At 44.1% G+C, this 24738-nt stretch overlaps 1 protein-coding gene across 1 annotated transcript in view; it reads left to right on the top strand.

Annotated features, from left to right (window-relative positions):
* COMTD1 (catechol-O-methyltransferase domain containing 1) overlaps positions 1–24738 on the top strand; it is a 43495-nt gene that overhangs the window by 4152 nt on the left and 14605 nt on the right. Inside the window, exons 2-5 of the mRNA XM_082266859.1 lie at positions 4470–4597; positions 10036–10135; positions 16414–16532; positions 23564–23618. Of these exons, the coding sequence (XP_082122985.1) occupies positions 4470–4597; positions 10036–10135; positions 16414–16532; positions 23564–23618 (402 nt within the window). The remainder of the gene's footprint in view (positions 1–4469; positions 4598–10035; positions 10136–16413; positions 16533–23563; positions 23619–24738) is intronic.

The raw sequence follows: 24738 nt of genomic DNA, 5'->3' as shown, positions 1-24738 counted from the left end.
GTTGGCCGAAACATTCCCGGCCAATAATCGATGCGTGTGTACGAGGCATTAGGCCCTCAGAAAGTAGGTTGTAGATGCCTATGAGCCTAACAAGGGATTTTAAAAGATTTCCAAATTATTTAAAATGAATCATTCCACTGTAAGTCAATTAATTTACAAGTGGCATAGGTTTCATTTGACTGCTGGGCCAGGCAGATGGATGCAGGATCATGATCAGGTTCTAAATCAGGGACAGGCAAGGGTCGGCAATGTGCCAGCAGTGAGGTACAAAGTCAGCCATAGTCAAAATTCCAGACCTGGGTCACAGTAACATGGATGAGCTTTAAGCCTCGTACACACGCAACGTATTTCCGCAGACCGGTCGTCCGTCTTTTGTCCAGAGTGCGTGTCTGTTGGTTGGAATGTGCTCTAGACTGCACTCAAATTTTCCCCCATGACAGAATTCTACTTCAGAAGTGATGTCATGTGTTGGATTGCTTTCTTTGTGTTCTTTCATCTCGGAGCATGCCTAGTCTTGCTCATAAGATTTTTCCCCATCGAAATCTGTACTGACTGCACGAAAATCGGACGTGTTTTGAAGGAGGACAAAAATTTTATAGCCTGCACACTAGAATTTTTTCGGCCGAAAAGTTGGAGTCGGTTGTCGAGAGCACCATACTAACAAGCCAAAAATCGGCAGATCGATCGTCGGACGAAAATTCCCGGCCGAATTTCGACTCGTGTGTACGAGGCTTTAGGCATAGCTGGCGAAGGAAGACCATTGAGAAGTATCATAGTCGGGTCAGTGGCAATATCAGCAGGTTTTTCAGGAATACAAAACACAGGGATAAGAGCTGAAGACAATGTGATAATGCTAGGCAGACTTCAGGTCTAAGTAGGCTGTTGGTCGCCAGGATCTGTCGGCATAGCTGTGCATGCATGTACATTGGCACAGGCATTCTCAATCTTGTACATCTTCTCAATCCCCTATGCTCATGGGTATGTGTGCATCTCTGCGCAGAAAAACGAGCATGGCTGGTTCCTGACATTTTTGAGGTTCCTGACACCTTTGCTGCCCAAAAAGAAGGTATTCCAGGGCGGGAGCAACATACTGAAGAATGAAAGATAGAATTTTTTAGTCGCAGTAACAGACTGACCATTATATTTAAGGATAAGGACCTCATGAGAGCCGGTTCACACTGGGGCAACTTGTCAGGCGACCTGGTCGCCTGACAAGTCGCCGTGGGTCGCCTGCCATAGATTAGCACAGGACCCGTTCTAATAGGAGCGACACAAGTCACTCCGACTTAGAAAAAGGGTCCTGAGCTACTTTGGGGCGACCTGGAGCTTCAATGATATGAAGTCCGTGCATGCCGCTCCGAGGTCGCGGTGCAAGCTGCGCACCGCGACTTCACAGGTCGCCCGGCAAAGTCGGGTCGCGCCTATGTGAACCCGGCTCCTGCTGTGAATCATCTTGGTGGAAATGTTATGATCAGGGGTTGCTTTGCTGTTTAAGGGCCTGGGCAGCTCAAGGTCATTAAGTCAACTAAACATTCTGCATCATCACAAAATGTGCTTGATGAGAATGTGAGACCATCTGTCCAAAAGTTAAAGTTGAACTAGAAATCGGTCCTTCACTACCATAATGATCTGAAGAATACTCACAAAACCTCCAAGGAATTGCTCAAGAAGAAGAAATCGACTGTTCTGGACTACACTAGCCAAAGCCCTTATTTGATCCCCGCTAAAATGTTTGGGATTATTTGAAATGGGCAGTTCATGTAAGAAAATAAAGGAATTTTGCATTGTGCAGTGGTCGAAAATTTCGCTAAGTCTTTGGGACAGGGTAACATGCACATTGCGGCTGTTATCTCCACATAATCTGATGCTCTCTTTTCTTTGCAACCTGGCATTTTCTCCAGCATTTGTCTCTCCAGCTGCTTTCCGTTACTTCCTCTGGTTTTAAGCCCCTCTCACAACTGCAAGGACAGCATAAATTCCCAAGTTCCGAAGTATTGTGTTACCTTCAGGTTCAGCATTTCTACACCATAAAAACTCAATCACAAACTGACCTTGGCAGTATGACTATGTTCGAACTTCTATGCATAGCAGACCCACACAGAAAAGGGGTGATCTCAAAGCTCTATAAGACCCTCCTAACTAGGCCTAGGAACCAACCCCCAACCTGTGTTATATGATGGACAGCTGATCTGAATCTAGCACCTATAAATCGTCTCTGAATATTTCAGCACTAGAAACATCCTACAAAGTACTATCTGATGGTATCAACAAGACTAGCTAAGTGATTTCCAGGTTACCCGTCCACCTCTTTCAGTGGTTGTGAATAACCCAGTTCATATCTTCATATTTTTTTGGTGGTCCAGCCCACAGGTGCGGTCCTTCTGGTCTAAAATATTCCAACTCCTTTCCCAATTATTTTAAATTGATATCCGACCGGACCCTCAGATTGCGCTGCCAAACATTTGCCCATCCGAGTTGACCAAAAAATAATTCAAACTCCTACTCCAAATCACAACAGCTGCTAAGTAAACAATTACCAGATCCTGGAAAATGCCAACACTTTGTATTCTTGCTACCAAGCATAGGGTAACCCAAGCAATGATGCATGCTAAAAATGAAACCACCTTACTAGGTAGAATCCACAAGTATACAATTATTTTGAATCCCTGGGTTAAGTTCCTGCCCCCAGACTTTCTTTTGGAGCCTGGAGACATTCTGTGTGATTTAAATTACGGTCGGTGCTGCTACTCGGATAACCCCTGGGCCCACCCCTTCCTATTTTTCCTCTTTTCCCTACTTTCTTGAATTCTTTTGCTTTTCTTCCTAGTGCTTACTTTCTGATTCTCTCCGAGCTATAGCTGGGGAAGTAAATATCGCTTGGACTTCCTGGGGGGTCTTTTCTTTTCCCCCTTTTTTCACATTTCATGTTAACATATGGGTTTGTTTCCTATATACTGTTGGCCTTACGAAAAGACTGTCTCGGCAGTGCTGACACAGGAGGTTATCTACTTATGACTTAAAGCAGTTGTTCATTCTGGGGAAAAAAAAAAATTAAAAGTCACCAGCTACAAAATACTGCAGCTGCTGACTTTTTAATAAAAGGACACTTACCTGTCCAGGGATCCAGTGCCGTCCTCACTGGGCTAGTTCTTCACTAGCCTCCGAGTTCCCAGCACCGGCATGCTAACTAAAGGTAGCCGGCTATGCTGCTTTTGGCTTCGCAGTCGGCTGCGCAAGCACAATCTGGGCTGCGCTTTGTGAGTGGTCCCACAGTCTTCCGGTACTTGTGACGTGTCCGAAAAAGACTGCAGGGGGGGGGGGGCTTCCACTTGGAACACCTATGCAATCTGAGCAGAAGTGGGAGCGAGTACCTGTCAAAACTAGGTAACCTCTGCCTCCCATCCCCCCCCCAAAAAAAATGGCATGCCAAATATGGGAGAGGAGGGGAGGAGCAATAGCCTTTGAGAATGTCTACTAAGACGAAACGCGTCGGTATCTCCCTGTAGACCATTTGTCTTGACTGTATTGCTGGTTTACCATTTGGATGTCTGTAAGTGCACGCCTGCTTTTTAATAAATTGCCTTTTAAGCAGTTTTACACTATGTGCCTTTTCTTTTGGCTTTTATGCGTTATGGTGAATGAGGGATTCACTCTTCCTCCTCTCCACTAATTGTGAGCCCGGAATAACATCCAAGGTCATCCTAAGGAGGAATCTAAAAGCTTATCTGTAAAGCCTGTCTGACCTGTATGTCATATGACATTACAGGTCCATACTATCCGGTGAGTGCCCATTTTATTTGTTCCATCTGGTGACGGGATCTGAATATAGTTCTACCACCTTTTTCTTGAGCTGGATCATTCCTTCCCTTTTTGGGACTGTTTATGGTTTTCCTACCACTTTTTATGGGACTTTAATTGATGTCACAATAATTTTTATTTCAGTCATTTTATTGTATGTATTACATACAACATTCTATGGGACTGTCAAGGTTACTATATATATATATATATATATATATATATATATATATATATATATATATATATATATATATATTATCACATTTAGCGCTGCACTTATTATTTATCTTTATTTTTGCAATTTGTATTTTCAGTTGTTTAGTGCTGGCAGCTCTGTCTTTATTTGGTTAGCGCAATATCACACTTTTTCTGTTTCATAGTGATATATTTGAAGCATTTCTTTCGTGTCATTTCGATGAGTATGGCTTACAGCTAGTGAAAGCCCAAAATTCAGTATCTCAGAAAATTTGAATATTACGTAAGACCAATTAAAAAAAAAAAAAAGGATTTTTACTATGGACATTTTGGCTTACTGAACAGTAGGTCCATGTACAGTATAGTATGCACTCAATACTTGATTTAGAGAGGTAAAAGTGTATAAAGTAGTGATAATGGCCCCATTTAGGAACTTACCATTATATTACACGTGTTTTTTTTTTTTCCCCTAGGTAAAAAATATTTTATGTATAGAAGGAAAAAGTCACAGAAAATGTTTGATGGACAGGATGACCCACGTAGAGCATACTTGCTTCGCCTTTCCCTTAGAGAGCACCCATCTGCGAAGAAGCTAAGACAGGTATGGAATGGTAAATTGGTTTGTAATGAGGATACTTTATTCAAAGCAAAATAAAATTTTATGATATGATGTAAGGTTTGTGGGTACTTCCACTCTAGTTGCCTTTCTGATCTGCCTGCTTGCACTTGATTAAATTCTGAGATGTCTAGGAGAGATATTCAGCATGCTAAACCAGAAGAAGCTGAAAGCTTTGTGGAAGACTTCATTAGAACAAGAGCAGAAATGTCACACCACATAAAAACATTTAAACCAATCTCCAGGCAGAACACCTTGTTTGAAGGTTTCCTCGCCTATGTCATTTTTGGTTGTGGAGGAGGCAGGGTTGCAGGCAGGCATTGTTCCGCTTATACCCCCCCCCCCCCCCAACCCATCTTGGAAGGCTTTTTTAATCCCCTTATCTGGTAAAGCCAGCTATACTCCACTCGGTCCAGGTGCCTTGCCGTCACCAGTTTCAGTGCAGGGGACCGCTTATCCAGAGCTGAAATGGCATCCAAGACCACTGGTCCTCTCCACTGACATCAGTCCTCTTTTGGATCCTGAGAGAACCCCTGTAAATGGACAATGAGAAGCTCAGGACTGGGGAGGTAGGTGGGTTATAGGGGAAAAATGTGAACTATTCCAAAGTGAGGCTTTAAAGTATAACTGAAGACCAACCTGTGACGGTTATCAGATCCCTGCCCTTCTCAATAACTCGTGACCAAGGACCAGGCAATCTCACGCCCTGCCGTCACTTGCGTAACAATGCTAGCTTGCGGGACCACAATCTAGATGCCAGCAGGCTGAGAGCGATTGTCACTGGGCTAATTAAGCAATTAACCCTTTCACTGCCACCACCGCTACGTTATGAGCCCAGCCGACGCTCGTAATTTTAGAAATGCCAATTTAGACTTTAGAATAATCATCTGTAACACGCACTGTCACCACAGATAGGGATGTTCAGAGGATTTATTCTATACAGTAACACTCTTCAAGAGACAGGTTCTTTGTTAGTTTGCATTAAGAGCTTAGGGACAAGAACACTTTTCAAAATAAGGTTTAATAATAAAAAGGTTAAAATTGGTGCAAAATAAAATATTTACAGAAAAAGTGTTTCAAAGAAATAGAGACACAATTCAGCAATTTAGAGAAATAAGATAGAATTGGGAAATGAGAATACTTGCATTCAATGTCCTGAGTATTACCAGAGTTCAGAAGCTGAGCCAGTTATGCTCAGTTCTCAAACTTGATAGATGTTCCTTCTTGATGTTACCATGAGAACCCTCACCCCATCTGCTTCTCTCCTCTTTTCTCTGAGACCACAGGGGGTGTTACAGATGTCCCTGACCAATAAACACAGTGGCCATGGGCTGCCCTAAGGTTTACGACAATACCAAGGAACCTCCCATATAGACAGACTTATAACATAATTCATATCTTCCAATATCTACCAGTTGCCTTCTTGAAACTGATAGATTATTGTGCAGCATTGAATTGTATATCCATAGATACCAAACACAGGCTATCTCAAAGTAACCTCTGACCCGTAAGGCATCTGACAGCTAGCTTGTCTTCCATAGGAGCTAAAGTGGTCATGTATGATCTCGTTCCGTTCAGTATTTTATTTTGCATTTAACTATACACTTTCTAGAGACATATCTTGTTTTGTGTTTAAAGTTTTATGAATTTGTGTGTGAATGTGTTCAATTAACAGAGCTCTTGAATAGCTCTGTTTTATGACCCATTAGCCTTTATCCTTCTTTGCCCGGTTATGGCGTTACGACTGGCCTGAGTATCAGAACAGATATCCGTCCAGACATCTTTTCAGATAACGGCTTCTTTAAAGTGCCAGCCTCCTGCATTCCTTAAGTTAATTGAGGTAGGGAGAGAGGGGGGAGAGAAAATCACTGAGTATATCTGGTCTGCCTGTCAGGGCTGCTCTAAACAAAATGGTTGCCTGCGACAGCTTTCGCATATCCAGTGCAGGATATCATTACACAACCTTTTTAATATTAGAGTACTGAGGGATTAGAAGACCTGTCAGGTTTTTATTGCTGTCTGTGCCCCTGCTATTTAGAGTCACCCTCGCTATTTGTTCTGGTGACCATTGTCGCCAAAAGTAAAAATTCCAAACTTTGGGTGGTCATTAGTTCTGGTGACCACCAGAAAATTCCCTCAAATTGGCGGGATTTCCTCTCTTTTCCTATCATGCTTACCAATGGAAAAAATGGGGACACAGATGGCAAAAAACCCTAACAGGTGTCCTAACCCTCCTTTACTCTATCCAGAATGAAAAAAATTGCCTTCAGTTCTACTTTAAGCGCTTGCCGCGCGGCCACAGTGCATTTACTGCAGCAGGGCGGCACTGGCAGGCAGGATCACGTACATGTAAGTCATACTGCCTCTTCTGGGTTAAGGACACGCAGCGCCACTTCCTATGGTCATTATGGTAAGATTGAACTACTCTGATGAATTTGGTAAAAAAAAAAACTGTACTGCATCACAGGGAGGATGTTATGTAGAAATGTTCCTTTTTCTCTAATTCTCTTTGTTGTTTCTCAATGATGCTACGTAAGCATCTTCTGTTATGATTGTAATATGAATACATTCTTCTTTTATACCAACAAAACATTAAAGCGTAACTCCACTTTTGCTGAGAGAAAAAACATTCCCCTCTGGGTGATCTCTGTATATTACATAGATTATTACAAACTTTTTTGCAGATTCCTAACTTTTGTTATTCTGAAGAAATCATTGTTTGTTTGTTCCTCTGTGCTGAGTGGGTCTAATGGGAGCACTAATGAGGAAATCTGCAGGGCCTGCATCCCTTTTGGACGTGTTCCTATTAGGAGTATCTCACCAAAAATGAAATTTTTGTTGCAGGGGATACCTGATATCTGACTTGAATCTTAAGGCCCGTACACACGAGTTGAAATTCGGCCGGGAATTTTCGTCCGATGACCGATCTGCCGATTTTCGGCTTGTTAGTATGGTGCTCTCGACAACCTACTCCGACTTTTCGGCCGAAAAAATTCTGGTGTGCAGGCTATAAAATTTTTGTCCACCGTCAAAACACGTCCGATTTTCGTGCAGTCAGTACAGATTTCGACAGGGAAAAATCTTATGAGCAAGACTGGGCATGCTCAGAGATGAAAGAACACAAAGAAAGCAATCCAACACATGACATCACTTCTGAAGTAGAATTTTGTTGGACGACAAAATTCGTGTGCAGTCTAGAGCACATTCCAACCAACAGACACCACTCTGGACAAAAGACGAAGGACCGGTCGGCGGAAATTCGTTGCGTGTGTACGAGGCTTTAGTTCAGACTGGGAAAATCAATGAGCCAATCACATAAGCAGGAAATTATGTCTCTGGGGTGTGGTCAGTACAAAACACATCCAGGTAGCCATATTGCATTGCATTTTCAGAAAATTACAGAGCTGCAGATTTAAAGGGAAAGGTAGTTTTTAATAACATTTAATTACAATGTGACTTGTGTCTTTTTTTGGCTATTTCTTTTCCCCACGAAAGTGGAGTTACCCTTTAACCACTTCCCGCCCGGCCTATAGCAAAATGACGGCCAGGTGGAGATTCTATTATCTTTACTGGATGTCATTTGGCATCCAGCAGGATAAGCTGCTTGTGCCCCCCAAGTGAACTGGCAGACTGCATCTCTGATCTCGGTAAAGAGCCTATGATGTAGGCCCTTTACCATGTGATTAGCTGTGTCCAATCACATGGTAAGCTGATCACATGGTAACCAGGAAGTGCTGTTTATCAGCTTTCCTCCATTTGCACTGACAAGGCGCAGGTAGAGGAGATCCGATCAGCAGTTCCTGACAGGGGGTCTGCGCTGATAATTAGCGCATTGATTATCAGTGCAGACCCATCAGCGATGCCCACCAGTGCTGCCCATCAGTGCCCCACTAGTGATGCCCACCAGTACCTGCCAGTAATGCCAATCAGTGACCATCGGGGATGCCAGTTAGTGCCCATCAGTAATGCCTGTCAGTGCCTCCTCATCAGTGCTGCCCATCAGTGCCGCCTATCTGTGCCCATCATTGCCTTCTATCAGTACCCATCTGTGCTGCCCATCAGTGCTGCATATTAATGCCGCCTTTTAGCGCCCATCGGTGCTGCATATTAGTGCCTCCTCATCAGTGCCCATCAGTGAAGGAGAAAACTTACCTATTTACAAAATGTTATAACAGAAACAAAGAAACATTTTTTTTCTAAATTTTGTAGCGCAAAAAAATAAGTCAGTGGTGATCAAATACCACCAAAAGAAAGCTTTATTTGTGGGGGAAAAAAAAGAATAAAAGTTTAATATGGGTACAGTGTCACTTGACTGCGCAATTCAAAGTGCGCTTTTGTAGTCGGCCGTGCTGGTGGGTGATTAGCGGTGGATCTACACCGGGGGACATTTTTTATTTTTTTTTTACATTTTTGATTTTTTGATAAAGGTTTTGTCAAAAACTTGTGGTGTTTTTTTACTTACTTTCTACACTTTCTTGGTGAATTCGTAGGGGTACTATGTACCCCATACTTATTCACATGGGGGGGGCAGGACCTGGGGGTCCCCTTTATTTAAGGGGGCTTCCAGATTCTTATAAGCCACCGCCTGCAGACCCCCAACAGCCACCAGCCAGGGTTGTGGTCATCCCCACAAGGTGCCGTGTTGAGGGCATGTGGTCTGGTATCGTCTGGGGGGGGTGCTTGCTCATCCCCCCCTTTTCCCGGCCTGCCAGACTGCATGCTCGGAGAAGGGTCTGGTATGGATTTTAGGGGTGGTCCCACACCATTATTTTTCATTTTTATACTGGTGTGGTCCTGCTCCTTATGATCCATCCCTAACCTGAATAGCCTGGTAATGGGGGGGTGACCTCCATGCTGTTTTTGTTTCAGAATTTTTAATTTCCGGGAAAACCACTGACAGCTGATGAGTTATGCGTCGTTTCCTGGCCCGCTCAAACAACCAACTGTCATGCAATAATATACCGTATGAAAATATGCGGTAATTACCACATTACCGTTATTTTACCACATGAGCTATTTACCAGCAAATTCTTGGTGAATTCAACATTTGTACAATTGTTTCTGCATGCAATATTTTAACACATTTTTTCCAGTCGATATTCACCACGTGAATTGACCCTATTGTGCTTTAGAAATTTAGTTTTCGGTTTGGTTTACTTTTACTTGAAGGGAGAGCAATCTCAATTTATTTCAGCGGGAAGCTTATGTAGCACAGTGGGAGTCAGACACACCACGTTCCTCTATTAAGTAGAGCTGAATGTCAGCTCCCTTGCCTGACATTACTCTTAAGGTATTTATGACACATCACAGGTAGGCGTTTAATCGACATGCTTAATTTTTAATGAGTTCCCTTGGAAAAAATGCATGACAGCTTTCTCCTGTAAAAAAATACCTTGTAAAGTAATGATGACTTGTGTTTTCAGCATCTTTCAAGGATCACTCCACAGGATATAAGCAGCGATGCCATCCAACTATTGGCAAACCTGGCTAAAATAATTAAATCCAAGAAGATTTTAGATATGGGTAAGGATGCATAGAACATTGCCAGAAAATCTAAATCAAACACATACATATATTTCTTTGTGGCACGACGAGGCAGATTTATTAGGTTGAGGATCGTCACCCGTAATAAATTGTGTGAATGATCACTTCAGTTATCCAATGATGTGCAAGTGAAATATGTAAATAGGAAATTGTATTTCATATTATTGATTGATTTTAGTGAAAATACACATTGTATTGTGTGAAGATTCTCAACTGCTTTAGTAAATCGGCCTCATCTTTTCATTTCTTTTTTGTGCTGGTTTGCTTAGCTATCTTGCATGGCCTGCTTTTATGTGTTGCCTTGTGCTCATTTCCTTCCTATCCCGTACCTTGATCCCAGAGTTGATCCTATATCAGATTAGCTCATCATTCAGTTTGTTTCACCTGTACCTTTGTATTAATTACCTTGTCCTGACTGTGGACCTCCTCTGTGACCATCTGTGAGAGTACAAATTCCATAAAAATTTCCTGTGTTGTAATATTGATTGGCTCTGTCACATGCTGTATAGAACAAATACACATTATCATTTGCCCTAGATTATTGTATTGACTTTCTTGGATTTTATTACTACAATTCTTCTTCCATAGCCGCTTCACTCTTGCACACCCTATAGCAGAGCTTCCCAACTCCAATGTTCAAGTAGTTCCAGCAAGTGATGTGGTGAGGCCTTCTCTTCCATGAAATGGCTGTTACATCTACCAAACCGATTAGACTACTGGTGCGAGGTAAAGGAAACTCTGAAAACATGACCTGTTGGATATACTTGAGGACTGAAGTTGGAGGAGAAATAAAGCCAAAGCTCATTTTACTGTACTTCTCCTATAGACCACAAGAGGTGCAGATTGCTCTGCACTCATGTGACCTGTTTTCAGCAGACAAAGGGTTGGGGGGGGGGGCACACCCTGAACATGCATTTCTTAAGCTGGTGCTGCTCTAAAAACCAATATAAATACAGTATATGTATAAAAAAATCCGCGCTTAGGATATAGTAGAATCCAACTATCACCGGCTGCAGCCTACCTCTGTAACTATAATCCTAGGATATATAGTAAAGAATGAAGAAAAATGGGGGAGGTATATGGCGCTGCCTGTGAATCACTTACTACCAATTGGCATGGACCTAGATAAAGTGCAATGGTGCAATATCCTTAAAAAATAATAAAATATATAACTCCTTAAAAATGAATAAAATGTGAAAGTTTTAATATTGTGAGAATAAATAATGTTGTGCTGTGCAAATAATATGTGAAAGTGCTCTGTTGTCAACCAAGTATCAAAACCTAATATCTTCAATAACCAGGTTTGGTGCGATACTCTAAATCGCTGTGAGAATGGTGCAATTATATAAATCAATAATAATGAATAACTGTGCAATGATACTGTAAGACCCCGTTCACACTGGGGCGACGCTACTTGCCGGGGCAACCTCACAGGCCGCGGTGCGCACCGCGACCTCGGAGCGGCTGGCACAGACTTCATATCATTGAAGTCAATGCAGGTCGCTCCAGGTCGCCCCAAAGAAGCTCTGGACCCTTTTTCTAAGTCGGAGCGACTTGTGTCGCTCCTATTAGAACGGGTCCACAGGTCCAGGTCGCCTGACAGGTCGCCCCAGTGTGATCGGGGTCTAAGGCCCCGTTCACATAGGGGCGACGCTACTTCGCACCGCGACCTCCGAGGTCGCGGTGCGAGCAGCGCGCCGCGACCTCGGAGTGGCCGCCACGGACTTCATAACATTAAAGTCTATGGCGGTCGCCTCCTGGTCGCCCCAAAGAAGCTCCGGACCCTTTTTCTAAGTCGGAGCGACTTGTGTCGCTCCTATTAGAACGGGTCCGCAGCTTCCCTATGGGAGGCGACCTGTGAGGCGACCAGGTCGCCCTAGTGTGAACGGGGACTTAGGCTACATTCACACCTGAGCGTAGCGTTTTTCGCGCGTTTTTTACCGCGATTTTTGCGGCGTTTTTTACCGCGATTTTTACCGCGATTTTTGTGCAGGCGTTTTTAGATTGAATAGAGATCAATGGAAAACGCCTGTAATCTGCCCAAAAAGAAGCTCATGTACTTTTTTGAGCGTTGGGCGTTTTGTATACAGCGTCAAAACGCTCAGATGTGAACAGGGGCCATTGAAATGAATAGGATTTGTCTTGTTGGGCGTTTTGAGAGCTGATCCTAGAGCAGAAAAACGCCCCAAAAACGCCCCAAAACGCCTAGATGTGAACGGAGCCTTAAAGGTGAATGGTGCTGCTAGGTAAGTAAATATAAATATAAATAACACCCCTAAAAAGATAAATAAAAATACAAAGGTGTATATAAATCCTATTCCTAGGTTTAGCTAAGTAGAAAACGATCTGAGAGATACGCAGTATCAGCAGGGAACCACATATGAATAATAGATAACATACATATTAAAAAGTAGCAGAAATTAGTATCAAAAATATCCCAACATTATTGTATTAAAAATATATAGTCCAAAAAGTCCAATCAATTTCTTTCAAGTATATCACAAAATGTAAGGTGCAAGGGAATATCCAAAAGTGACTTCAGTGCAAGATGATATATTCCAAAAGTGACTTCAGTGCAGGTGCCTTAATATATCTCTCAAGGGTGCCAAATACGGTGATCACTCTGTGCTCCTCGCACCCCCAGGACCACACTCACCAGAATTAATTACCCCTGCAGGGGTAACAGGCCTTAGAATAGTATTGCCTCTTATGCTTCTCGGATGCCCTTTGGTCTCCCTGGACGGTCCTACAAGCTCAGGGGGCTGTCCTCTGGATATCTTAGCTATAACCTGCCCGGGTCTGGTCTCTCTGCACTTTACATATGTAATCCACGGGTATTTATGGGGAAGAAAGGGCCTCACAGAGTAGTATTGTATGATCCAGAAAAGTTTATTACATCCAAAAATAATACAATTGTAACAATATCAAACAGCAGGTAAAAGACAATAGCGATCGCGTACTTCGGGACGCCATGCGTACCACAAACCAGATATGTGTTCCAACCAGGCGGATGTGATGTGATGACGCTCTACGCGTTTCGTCTGCCCGACGTCATCAGGAGTGGCGTCATCCCCGCCTTTTGATACTAATTTCTGCTAGTTTTTAATATGTATGTTATCTATTATTCATATGTGGTTCCCTGCTGATTTTTATACTGCGTATCTCTCAGATCGTTTTCTACTTAGCTAAACCTAGGAATAGGATTTATATACACCTTTGTATTTTTATTTATCTTTTTAGGGGTGTTATTTATATTTACTTACCTAGCAGCACCATTCACCTTTTACAGTATCATTGCACATAGTTATTCATTATTATTGATTTTTTTAATTGCACCATTCTCACAGCGATTTAGAGTATCGCACCAAACCTAGTTATTGAAGATATTAGGTTTTGATACTTGGTTGACAACAGAGCACTTTCACATATTATTTGCACAGCACAACATTATTTATTCTCACAATATTAAAACTTTCACATTTTATTCATTTTTAAGGAGTTATATATTGTATTATTTTTTAAGGATATTGCACTTTATCTAGGTCCATGCCAATTGGTAGTAAGTGATTCACAGGCAGCGCCATATACCTCCCCCTTTTTTCTTCATACATACAGTATATATCTACAGTGGATAGCGCACACATGCAAAGGAAATGACTATCAAATAAAACAAGACATTTAAAATGAGTAAAAATGGGGATTTAGTCCCACCATATGGCCATATCGTCCTCAAGCCCACCACTACGTCAAAGTACCCCATTGTCAGTGGGTCCTACACTATCCATAAAATGAAGGATAAACCCAACCTCTCTATACCATTGGAGATACTTACTCCTTACATGGGAGAGATGTGCTGTTTTCAGTAGACTGTGGGCTAAAGTCTGCTGTCTGCTGATGTGAGAGCCGATCCAGGCTTGGGAAGGATCATGAGCACGTGGTCCGGATCCACCTAGATCCCTGGACCAGCATCTGGCTCAGGCTCTCAGCGAGCCGTTGAGAGCCTGAGCCAGCGGCTCCCGTCCCCTCCACAGTTCAGCGCTCCAGTGAATGGGGAGGGGGCAGAGCAGAGAGCCAGAGACTGACCGTTTTAGGGAGCTCTGAGAACCATGCGATCGGCAGGGTATAATCGCTTGGTTCTCAGTGTTAGAGCCATGTGTCACAGATGCAGCTTTAGACCAATGCTGCATCCAGCTAGGTAAGTATGATTCTCTAAAAAAGAAAAAAAATCCCAAACATTGGTATATGACATATTTTCATTGTCCACTGCAAAAATGTTAATTTAGCTAATTGTTTTTTAACTGTAAAAGCAGTGGCGTAGCGTGGGGGGTGCTGGGGGGGCCAGCCGCACCGGGCGCAAAATCTGGGGGGGCGCAGTGTAATGCTGCCATTTAGGAGCCTGCTCAGCCATCCTGAACAAGCCCCTGCATGAACCGCGGGACTCGGGAGGCAAGAGGCTGATATTAAAGCCAGTACAGCTCCGGATGGAGGGCGGGACTTCAAGTTAACTCGCAGGTGATTGGTTGCTAGCAAACAATCACAAGCTGATTACCGGGAAAAGTTGTGTAGATCCCGCCCTCCTTCCAGAGCTGTCCTGCTTCTGATGTCAGCTTCATGCTTGCTGCCATCCATGCAGAGCTGTCCACTCCACTGCTGTCTCCTCTGTGAGTAATGTGCATTGTGAAGGAAGCTGAGGGTGCTGTGAAGGTGAAACTGAGGACAGGCAGTTGAGGAAAGGAATCTGAAGATGGGGGATGGGGGGGGGCTGAGGACAGGAATCTGAAGATGGGGGGGGGGGGCTGAGGACAGGAATCTGAAGATGGGGGGGGCTGAGGACAGGAATCTGAAGATGGGGTAAAGCTGAGGACAGGAATGTAAGGGGTAGTGGGGGACAGGAATGTAAAGGGGTAGTGGGGGACAGGAATGTAAAGGGGTAGTGGGGGTCAGGAATGTAGAGGGGTTGTGGGGGTCAGGAATGTAAAGGGGTTTGTGAAGGTCAGAAATGTAAAGGGGTTGTGGGGGACAGGAATGTAAAGGGGTTGTGGGGGACAGGAATGTAAAGGGGTTGTGGGGGTCAGGAATGTAAAGGGGTTGTGGGGGTCAGGAATGTAAAGGGGTAGTGGGGGTCAGGAATGTAAAGGGGTAGTGGTCGACAGGAATGTAAAGGGGTAATGGGGCTCAGGAATGTAAAGGGGGTGTGGGGGTCAGGAATGTAGAGGGGTAGTGGGGCTCAGGAATGTAAAGGGGTAGTGGGGGTCAGGAATGTAAAGGGGCTGTGGGGGTCAGGAATGTAAAGGGGTTGTGGGGGTCAGGAATGTAAAAGGGTAGTGGGGGTCAGGAATGTGAAGGGGTAGTGGGGGTCAGGAATGTAAAGGGGTAGTGGGGGGTCAGGAATGTAAAGGGGTTTTTGGGGACAGGAATGTAAAGGGGTTGTGGGGGTCAGGAATGTAAAGGGGTAGTGGGGGACAGGAATGTAAAGGGGTACTGGGGATGAGGACAGGGATGTAAAAGGGTGGGGGGGGTGAGGACAGGAATGTAAAGGGGTGAGGACAGGAATGTAAAGGTGGAAGGGAGGTGATATAGAGGGGGCTGAGGACAGAAATGTGAAGGAGGAGGGGCATGATATAAAGGGGCATAAGGATAGGAATGTAAAGGGGGGCGGGTGATGACAAGGATGTGAGGGGGGGGGGATATGAAGGTGGGCTGAGGACAGTAATGTGAAAGGGGGGTTGTGATGTGCAGGGGGCTGAGAACACTGATGTAATGACAGAATGTGATGTGAAGGATATGAGGCTAGGTTTATAACATTGCTACCTGTGTTCTGCATGTAGGCAGCCCATTCATTTCATTTTGTGTAATTGTCAGTATAGTAATCAGGTAGGTTAGTGTAGGAATCAGGTAGGTCTCTGTAGTGGTCAGTGTAATTGTCAGGTAGGTCTGTGTAGTGGTCAGGTAGGTCAGTGTAGGTGTCAGTATAGAATTTTGGTAGGTCAGTGTAGTGATCAGGTTGGTTAGTGCAGGAATAAGGTAGGTCTCTGTAGTTGTCTGTGTAGTGGTCAGGTAGGTCAGTGTAGGTGTCAGTATAGTAATCAGGTAGGTCAGTGTAGGAATAAGGTAGGTCTCTGTAGTGGTCTGTGTAGGGGGCGCAAATTACTTACCTTGCCCCGGGCGCTGACAGCCCACGCAACGCCACTGTGTAAAAGTACATGTAATATTTTTAAATCTCTTTGCTAACCAGCTCCGTCTTCTCTTTTGCTAAGGGTGGAGCTATGGTTACAATCCTTTGATCCTGGCATTGGTACTTCCATCTGATGGAAAGGTTGTGGCAAATGTTCGATACACAGAGAATGTCAGCAGTGCGAAGGAATACTGGAGTGAGGTACATAACCATACATGTTTATGACAGCGAATTGTTCAGGTTTATTTAAAATATCAAGGTAAATGAAAAACCTATTCTTATGTGCTCCCTTAAATGTACCATTGAAAGCATTGGGGGTGACTTACTAAAACCGGTGAGTGCAAAATCTGGTGCAGCTCTGCATGGTAGGCAATCAGCTTCTAACTTCAGCTTGTTCAATTAAAGTGTACCAAAAGGCAAAACTTTCTTTTAGTTCTGGATAGAGGGGAGATGGATTAGAATACATGTCAGGTTTTTATTGCTGTCGGGGCCCGCTTTAAGGAGATTCACTCTTTCTAGTATTTGTCCTGTTTACTATTATCATTTTATCATTTTGGGTTGTTCCCAGAAAAGTAATAGAGGGAGATTTTCCAATGAGGAGACTAGTTCTGGTGACCTAGGGGTCCCCACAAGATTCTCTTAACCACTTGCCAACCGGCCGCCATGTATTCTCTGTGGCAGTGTGGCTCTATTGCGCGAAACAACGTACCTGTACGTCTTTTTGTTCAATAGCCACTAGAGGGTGCCATTGCGCCACCAGAGGTGCAATTGTGCCAGGATTGACTAGCGGGATGTCAATCAGTGGGTCTCCGCCGGCAACCCGCCATCATCCCCGGGAGAGGCAGAACGGCGATCTGCCAATGTAAATAAGGCAGATCTCCGTTCTGCAAGGGGACAAGATGGAGATCTTGTGTTTCTGCTAAGACAGGAACCCAGATCTCTGTCTTCCCCCCAATTAGTGCACCCCCTAGGGACACACTTAACTCTTTGATTGCCCCTGATGTTAACCTCTTCTCTTCCAGTGTCATTAGTGCAGTGACAGTGCATTTCTTTTAGCAAGAAAGTGTCAGATGTCTGATTTGTCCACCGCACTGTTGCAGTCCTGAAAAAAATCGCTGTCATTACTAGTATAAAAAAAATAAATAAAAATTCCATAAAAATATCACATCGTTTGTATAACATATGCGCAAACCAATCAATATACACTTATTGGGATTTTTTTTACCAAAAATATGTAGCAGAATACATATTGGCCTAAATTGGTGAGAAAATTAGATTTTTAAAAATTTTTTATTGGCTGTGTTTTTTAGTAGAAATTAAGAAATATGGAAAGAGTTAAAGGCAGTCGCCTTAACGTTGGCTGCCTTCTCTTCAAACCTCCAGGGGTCCCATGTGCAGATTTTATCAGACAATGCGCCTGCCGTGGCCTATTAGAACAAGCAGGGGGAGCACGAGAAGCAAGGCCCTTCCATTGCGGGCAACAAAAATCCTGGGGTGGGCAGAAAATAATTTACTTTCCTCTTTAGACTTACTATGGGGCATCTGTTGTCCACTTTCTCTGCTATTCCCTGAAGCCGGCGCTGGGAACCAATCACATGACTGGACTGGAGTGTGCTTAGTTTAGGAAAGTATGCACATCTTTCCTTTTATAGGCTAGTTAGTATAGGGCAGGGATCCTCAAACTATGGTCCTCCAGCTGTTGCAGAACTACACATCCCATGAGGCATTGTAAAACTCTGACATTCACAAACATGACTAGGCATGATGGGAATTGTAGTTCCTAAACAACTGGAGGGCCATAGTTTGAAGACCCCTGTTATAGGGTATGGAATGGAGGTGGGAGCATGTTTTAGATCCAGTAGGTCTGGACCAGACTTTTACATTACCACAGCAAGCACAATAAAATAAATATCCCCCAGTAAACTAATTGTTAAAATTCTAACCCCAGCACTTGCAGTTTACAACTTTCTTGTTCAATAATTTTTACTGTAGGTATGCCATTAACACATACAGTAATATCAAAAGCACCAAGTATGCCCTCGCAGGGGCTATGACTGGCGGCATAAAGAACACAAAATAAACAACACAAACCAAGAAGGGAAGGTCTCCCATCTAAACAAGCACAAAAATCAAGTGCAACATACATATAGTTTGGGGTTAACCCCATAGCGTGCAAAAAAGTCCAGGACCCAAATCCTAATAACTTTTTTGTAAATAGTCCTGGGCATCTGTAGACAACTAAAGATGGCTTAAAACCCAACAGGAGAAAAAGGAGAACAGGGAGGAAAGAAAAGGACAAAGTAAAGGAGAGTGTGGAAGAATAGGGGGACCCGGGGTCACTCCATATACCAGGTAAAGCTGACCTTCAGTTGCCAGAGAGAGATCGGGGAAGGCATACTTCAACCATGGTTCCCAAACTTTGGGAAACTTAGCATGAGTGTTCTTAAGAATACTGGACACTTGTTCATTACCATCATGGATGTCAAGTGGTCTCTCACTTCCAAGGGACTGTAGGTTTATTCCATGCCTGGGCAATCATCCTTTTAGCAGCTATAAACAAGTAGGTTGCCAGTTTCTGCTGACGAGTGAATAAGCCTGGGATAAGGCAATGTAGCAAAGCAAGTTTAGCTTCCTTTTGGATGTTCAAATGAAACAGAATACAGCAAACCAAACACTCGGGACCAGGAACCCACCAATCGCAGGCAGGTCCACCATATATGCAAAATATCTCCAGGATGGCCATGCAACCAAAAAGCAACAATCATTAAAAGCCCGGATGGCACAGGCAATACGTCCTGGAACCCAGTACCACCATTGCACTTTGTATGCCGCCTCTAAGGTGGCAATGCAGTTTACAACTTTCAATGCTACTCTCTGTGCTGCTTTACAAGAAAGTGGCACCCCACCTATAACTAGCCTTTGTAGCAAGGGGCACTTGGAGGGCAATGCACATCACAAGAATTTCCCAGCACACTTACCAGCCATCCTGTACAACAACTAAATTGGCCCTGTCTAATAAATCACGTTAAAAACAGAGGGTTTTATTTTCACACATTTGCAAATATATGTATAAGCCGCAGTGCCCACATCAAGGCACCTCTGTATACTGTGATCCTAACTCTATCATTTTCAGAGTCTCCCAAGTTGGAGCACATAATGCAGTGGATAGACGGGGGCACTGCAATTTATGCATATATTTGCAAATGTGTGAAAACAAAATCCTCTGTTTTTAATGTGACTTGTTAGACAGGGCCAATTTGGTTGTTTTGCAGGCTAGTGTGCTGGGAAATCTTTGGGTCTTTGCCACTTCCATGAACTTCCAGTCTTCGCAGGAAAGAGTTAAAGCCGTTGTATAGCGCTGGATTTTTATTTTTTTACCCTGCAAGGTAAAATCTTAATGCACATTATGTTAAACTTACCTTAAAAAGAAGCCTTTCCGCACCGAGAAGTCAGCTCTGCAGGCACTCCCATCTTCACCTGTTTTGCTTATGGGTCTGGCCGGAGCCGCGATGACGTCATTCCCGTGCATGCACACGGGAGCCGCCGTTTACAGCACAGGGCTCTGAAGGGAAGGCACAGGTGAGCATTCCTTCAGAGCGCATGCGCCAGTGATCTCACTGCCTGCATGTAATGTAAAGTCCTTATTATAGCCTTACCTTTAGGTAAAAGGCAGCAAATGAAGTTTACTTCCACTATAACAGTGAACAGTGAAGTCTCCAGTCAGTCTGTTAGCTTGTAGATGAGATGGGGCAGAACAAGGAGGAACAAGCAGGGTATTGCCATCCTAGGCAATGGGGCTGTGTGTTTCTGTTGATGCACATAGTGTAGGGAGGCACAGCTCTAACTCAAGAGAAAATTTCCACTCAAACAGAAAACCCGAGGCAGTGGTCGGGGCACCAGCTTAAATAGGAACATAGGCAAGGATTACAAGATGAAGAAGCTGCATACTTGGTAAGTGATTAAATCAGCTAATATCCCTTTTACTGATCTCCGGGCACAAAAGTTTTAATTTCAATATATTCATCAGTAGCCACAAAGAATAAAAATCCACTTTGTGTGCACTAAATGTCTTTGCAAACACAGATATTAACTTGCAAATATAGTACTGACATCATCACTATGCTGCACATAGCCTGTGCAGAGCTGTGGGTGGGACCCTCAGACAAGACCAGTCACCCTGCACAAGGCCGGTCTTTATTATAGGAGTCCCCTGCACACAGGAAAAGTTTCATACTGAATTACTACACCGATCTGGAAGAAATACACAAAGCACACTGACATTCAAATCAGGATACACATGGACTCTGGTGTTTAGACAGAGGCGGCGCTAGGCTTTGTGAGGCCTTAGGCAGAATTTCTGTATAGCAATAAAAAAAGAAGTATTTGTGCTCGCATGAGGGAAAGAAGGGGGGAGGGGGGTCAGGAAGAAAGAAAGGAGGAAAGGAAGAAAAAAAATGGAGAGAGAAAGAAAGGATTGGGGAGAGAGAGAGAAAGGAAGAGGGGAGGGAGAAAGAAAGAAATAAAGAAAGAGGGGAGGGAGAAAGGAGGGGAGGAAGAAAGAAAAAGAAAGAGGGGAGAAAGAAAGACAGAGAGAAAGAAGAAAGAAAGAAAGAGGGGAGGGAGGGACGGAGAAAGAAAGAAAGAGGGGAGGGAGGGAGAAAGAAAGAGGGGAGGGAGGGAGAAAGAAAGAGGGGAGGGAGGGAGAAAGAAAGAGGGGAGGGAGGGATAAAGAAAGAGGGGAGGGAGGGACGGAGAAAGAAAGAAAGAGGGGAGGGAGAAAGAAAGAGGGGGGGGAGGGAGGGAGAAAGAAAGAGGGGAGGGAGGGAGAAAGAAAGAGGGGAGGGAGGGAGAAAGAGGGGAGGGGGGAGGGAGAAAAAGGGGAGGGGGGAGGGAGAAAGAGGGGAGGGGGGAGGGAGAAAGAGGGGAGGGAGGGGGGGGAGGGAGAAAGAGACAGAAAGGAGTAGAGGGAGAAAGACAGAAAGAAAGGAGAAAGAAAGAGGGAAGGGACGGAGAAAGAAAGAGGGGAGGGACGGAGAAAGAAAGAGGGGAGGGACAGAGAAAGAAAGAAAGAGGGGAGGGAGAAAGAAAGAGTGGAGGAAGAAAGAAAGGAAGAGGGGAGAAAGAAAGGAAGAGGGGAGAAAGAAAGGAAGAGGGGAGAAAGGGAGAAAGGAAGAGGGGAGAAAGAAAGAAAAGAAGAGGGGAGGGAGAAAGAAAGAGAGAAACAAAGAAAGAAAGAGGGGAGGGAGAAAGAAAGGAATGGAGAGAGATGGAGGAAGGGTGCCCCTTACATCAGAGTACTCACTGGAAGGAGAAGGGATAGATTGGGCGCCATCTTTCCTCTTCTGGTTGCTGGTCTGCAATCTTCCCGCCCACACCCCATCTTCTCTGAGGAGAAAACTGTCGGGGAGTGTAGGCGGGGCAAGCACAGGTGGAAAGGACAGGAGCAGAAGCATCTCTCTCTCCTCCCCCGTCTATGGTCTGTGAGGGAGGGGGAAGTGTCAGCGCCACGGCTCCAGTATCTAGCTGTGATCCGGAGCTGTCAGTGAGCCCGCATTCCTCGGTGAGCTGCTTCTGTTTGCAGCCCCGAATCGTAGCGGATTGTACCACTTACAGACCGGCCGGGACTGTGCTGATGGCAGGGAGATCCAGGGAGTTAAAGAGGAAGTAAACCCTCCTCTGCAACTTGTACCTACAGGTAAGCCTATGATAAGGCTTACCTATAGGTACTGTAAATATTTCCTAAACATGCACAGTTTAGGAGATATTTACCTTGCATGCAGCCAGTGATGTCACTGGCGCATGCGCTCTGAAGGAACGGCCGCCAGTGCCGTTCCTTCAGAGCCCCGTGCCGTAACCGTCGGCTCCCGCGCGCGTGCGCAGGAGTGACATCACAGCGGCTCCGGCCAATCAGATGGCCGGATGCCGCGATCCCGGAAGACGGGCGACATGTCCATACTAGCTTATTATGTGTTTTCACTTTCAGGGTAGAAAAAATAAAAATAATAATTTTCGGTTTACAACCTCTTTAAAGAGCCAGCCTGGCTCTTTAACTCGGCAAATTAGGTGGTCGCAAGGCCCCTGTGAGCACGAGGCCTTAGGCGACCACCTAATTTGCCTAATTCGAGAGCCGCCTCTCTGTTTAGACTATAGTGTGTGTGTGTGTGTGTGTGTATGTGTATGTATGTATGTATGTATCTGTGTGTGTGTGTGTGTGTGTGTGTGTGTGTGTATATATATATATATATATATATATAGATGCATATCCTGAGCTCTGCTCTAACTTCTTTGCTAAAAAAACAGCTGGGGTGACAAACTCCTCTAACCCTCTACCCCACCTCGCTGTTTTCCTATGCCTGCCCTGTTTAGAAGGAGATTATATTAGAGAGAGACCATCAAGCTACTGCTGTATTCTGTTTAGAAAACTTAGAAGGATCTGAAAAATGGATTCACCCTGGTTTAAAGTGGTTATAAAGGCTAATAGTGATGTTTTTTTTAAGTTTTTATTAAAAAAAAAAAAAGGTTTCAACTCAACTTCTCTGTGCAACAATATTGCACAGAACAGCCCCTTACCCCTTTTTTGGCAGTTCCCTGCCGGTGCTGTTCTCCCCTTCTTCCTGTGGGTGCCCCCAGAGTAAGCCCTGTGCTGTGTAGGGACCCGCATGGGCACAATCCCAAGCTGTGCTTTGTGGATCCGTAGATACATACAGTGAGGCTCGGCCAGGTCACCCGCTCTCTCCTCTGACAGCAGCAGGAGTCAATGGCTCCCACTGCTCTGCACAACCTGTGAATCCAGAGAGACAGAAGCGCGGGGCTGCCGGCCAGGACAGCGCTGGATCGTGAGAGGTGTCAGTATAAAACTGATTGCCTTTAGGACCTTTTTAAATACTTCTTGACCGACCTATAGCCAAAAGATGGCTACAGCGTGGGCTTCCAGTTCCGGGAGGGTGGTCATGGACGTCCTGCATGAACCACACCTCTCGTGCCACCTATCAGTACCCATCAGTGCAGCCTCCTCAGCCCACATCAGTGTAGAAGAAAGATTACCTATTTCTGTCCCAGCTGGAAACCCGGGCAAGGAAAAACCGATATTGGTCGATCACTATTTAAAATATCCTAACTCAAAATAGTAAAAATAAAATTGACGTTTATTGATTTTTCTCTTTTTAAATTTCTAATCTGCGACTTTTCAAGTACCTGAAAATCACTTTTTTATTTTTTTATTTTTTTCAAAGGCCGGTGTGGACGATAAAATTGATGTTAAAGTGCAGCCTGAAGAGCAGACCCTGGGTAATTTATTTTACTACGATGACTGAATAATAGTAATGTTCTACCAAATATTTTTATTGTGGTAAATTGGTAATTCAAGCAAAATATTTATTCAAAAAGACAAGCAAAGTTATCATATCTCAAAAGCTTCACAGAGAATTATTGATAAGTATACTGTGTGCACAATTATTAGGCAAGTGAGTATTTTGACCAAATCATCCTTTTTATGCATATTGTCCAACTCCAAGCTGTATAAACTGGATTGTTTATTGGATTTATCTATATCGGGTGATGTGTATTTGTGTAATGAGGGAGGGTGTGGCCTAAGGAGACCAACACCCTATATCAAGGTGTGCATAATTATTAGGCAGCTTCTTTTCCTCAGGCATAATGGGCCAAAAAAGAGATTTAACTGACTCTGAAAAGTCAAAAATTGTAAAAAGTCCTTCAGAGGGATTCCTAAGATTTTAGGGCGTAAGCACAGAACAATCAAACATTTTGTTGCAAATAGTCAACAGGGTCGCAGAAACGTGTTGAGAGAGAAAAAAAGACACAAATTACCTGCCAAAGATTTGAGAAGAATCAAACGTGAAGCCATTATCCTCCAGTGCTGTCATTCCAGAACTGCAACCTACCTGGAGTGCCCAGGAGTACAAGGTGTTCAGTGCTCAGAGACATGGCCAACGTAATGAAGGCTGAAACCCAACCACCAATGAACAAGACCCATAAGTTGAAACATCAAGACAGGGCTAAGAAATATCTGAAGACAGATTTTTCAAAAGTTTTATGGACTGATGGGATGACAGTGACTCTTGACAGACCAGATGATAGGCCTGTGGCTAGATCAGTAACTGGCACAGAGCTCCTCTTCGGCAGATGGTAGCAAGATGGAGGTGGGCAGGTATTACTAAAGATGAGCTAGTTGGACCTTTTTAGAGTTGAAGATGGACTCAAAATCAACTCCCAATCCCACTGTCAGTTTTTAGAAGACGCTTTCTTCAAGCAGTGGTACAGGGAAAAGTCTGCATTTTTCAAGAAGACCATGATATTTATGCAGGACAATGCTCCATCACATGCATTAAAATACTCCAATGTGTGGCTAGCCAGTAAAGGCCTTAAAGATGAAAGACATGGCCCCCTT

This window comes from Pelophylax lessonae (assembly GCF_965119305.1).
Source record: "Pelophylax lessonae genome assembly, chromosome: 9".
NCBI lineage: Eukaryota > Metazoa > Chordata > Amphibia > Anura > Ranidae > Pelophylax > Pelophylax lessonae.
The sequence above is the reverse complement of the archived record's forward strand: the minus strand, read 5'-3'. Positions and strand labels throughout refer to the sequence as shown.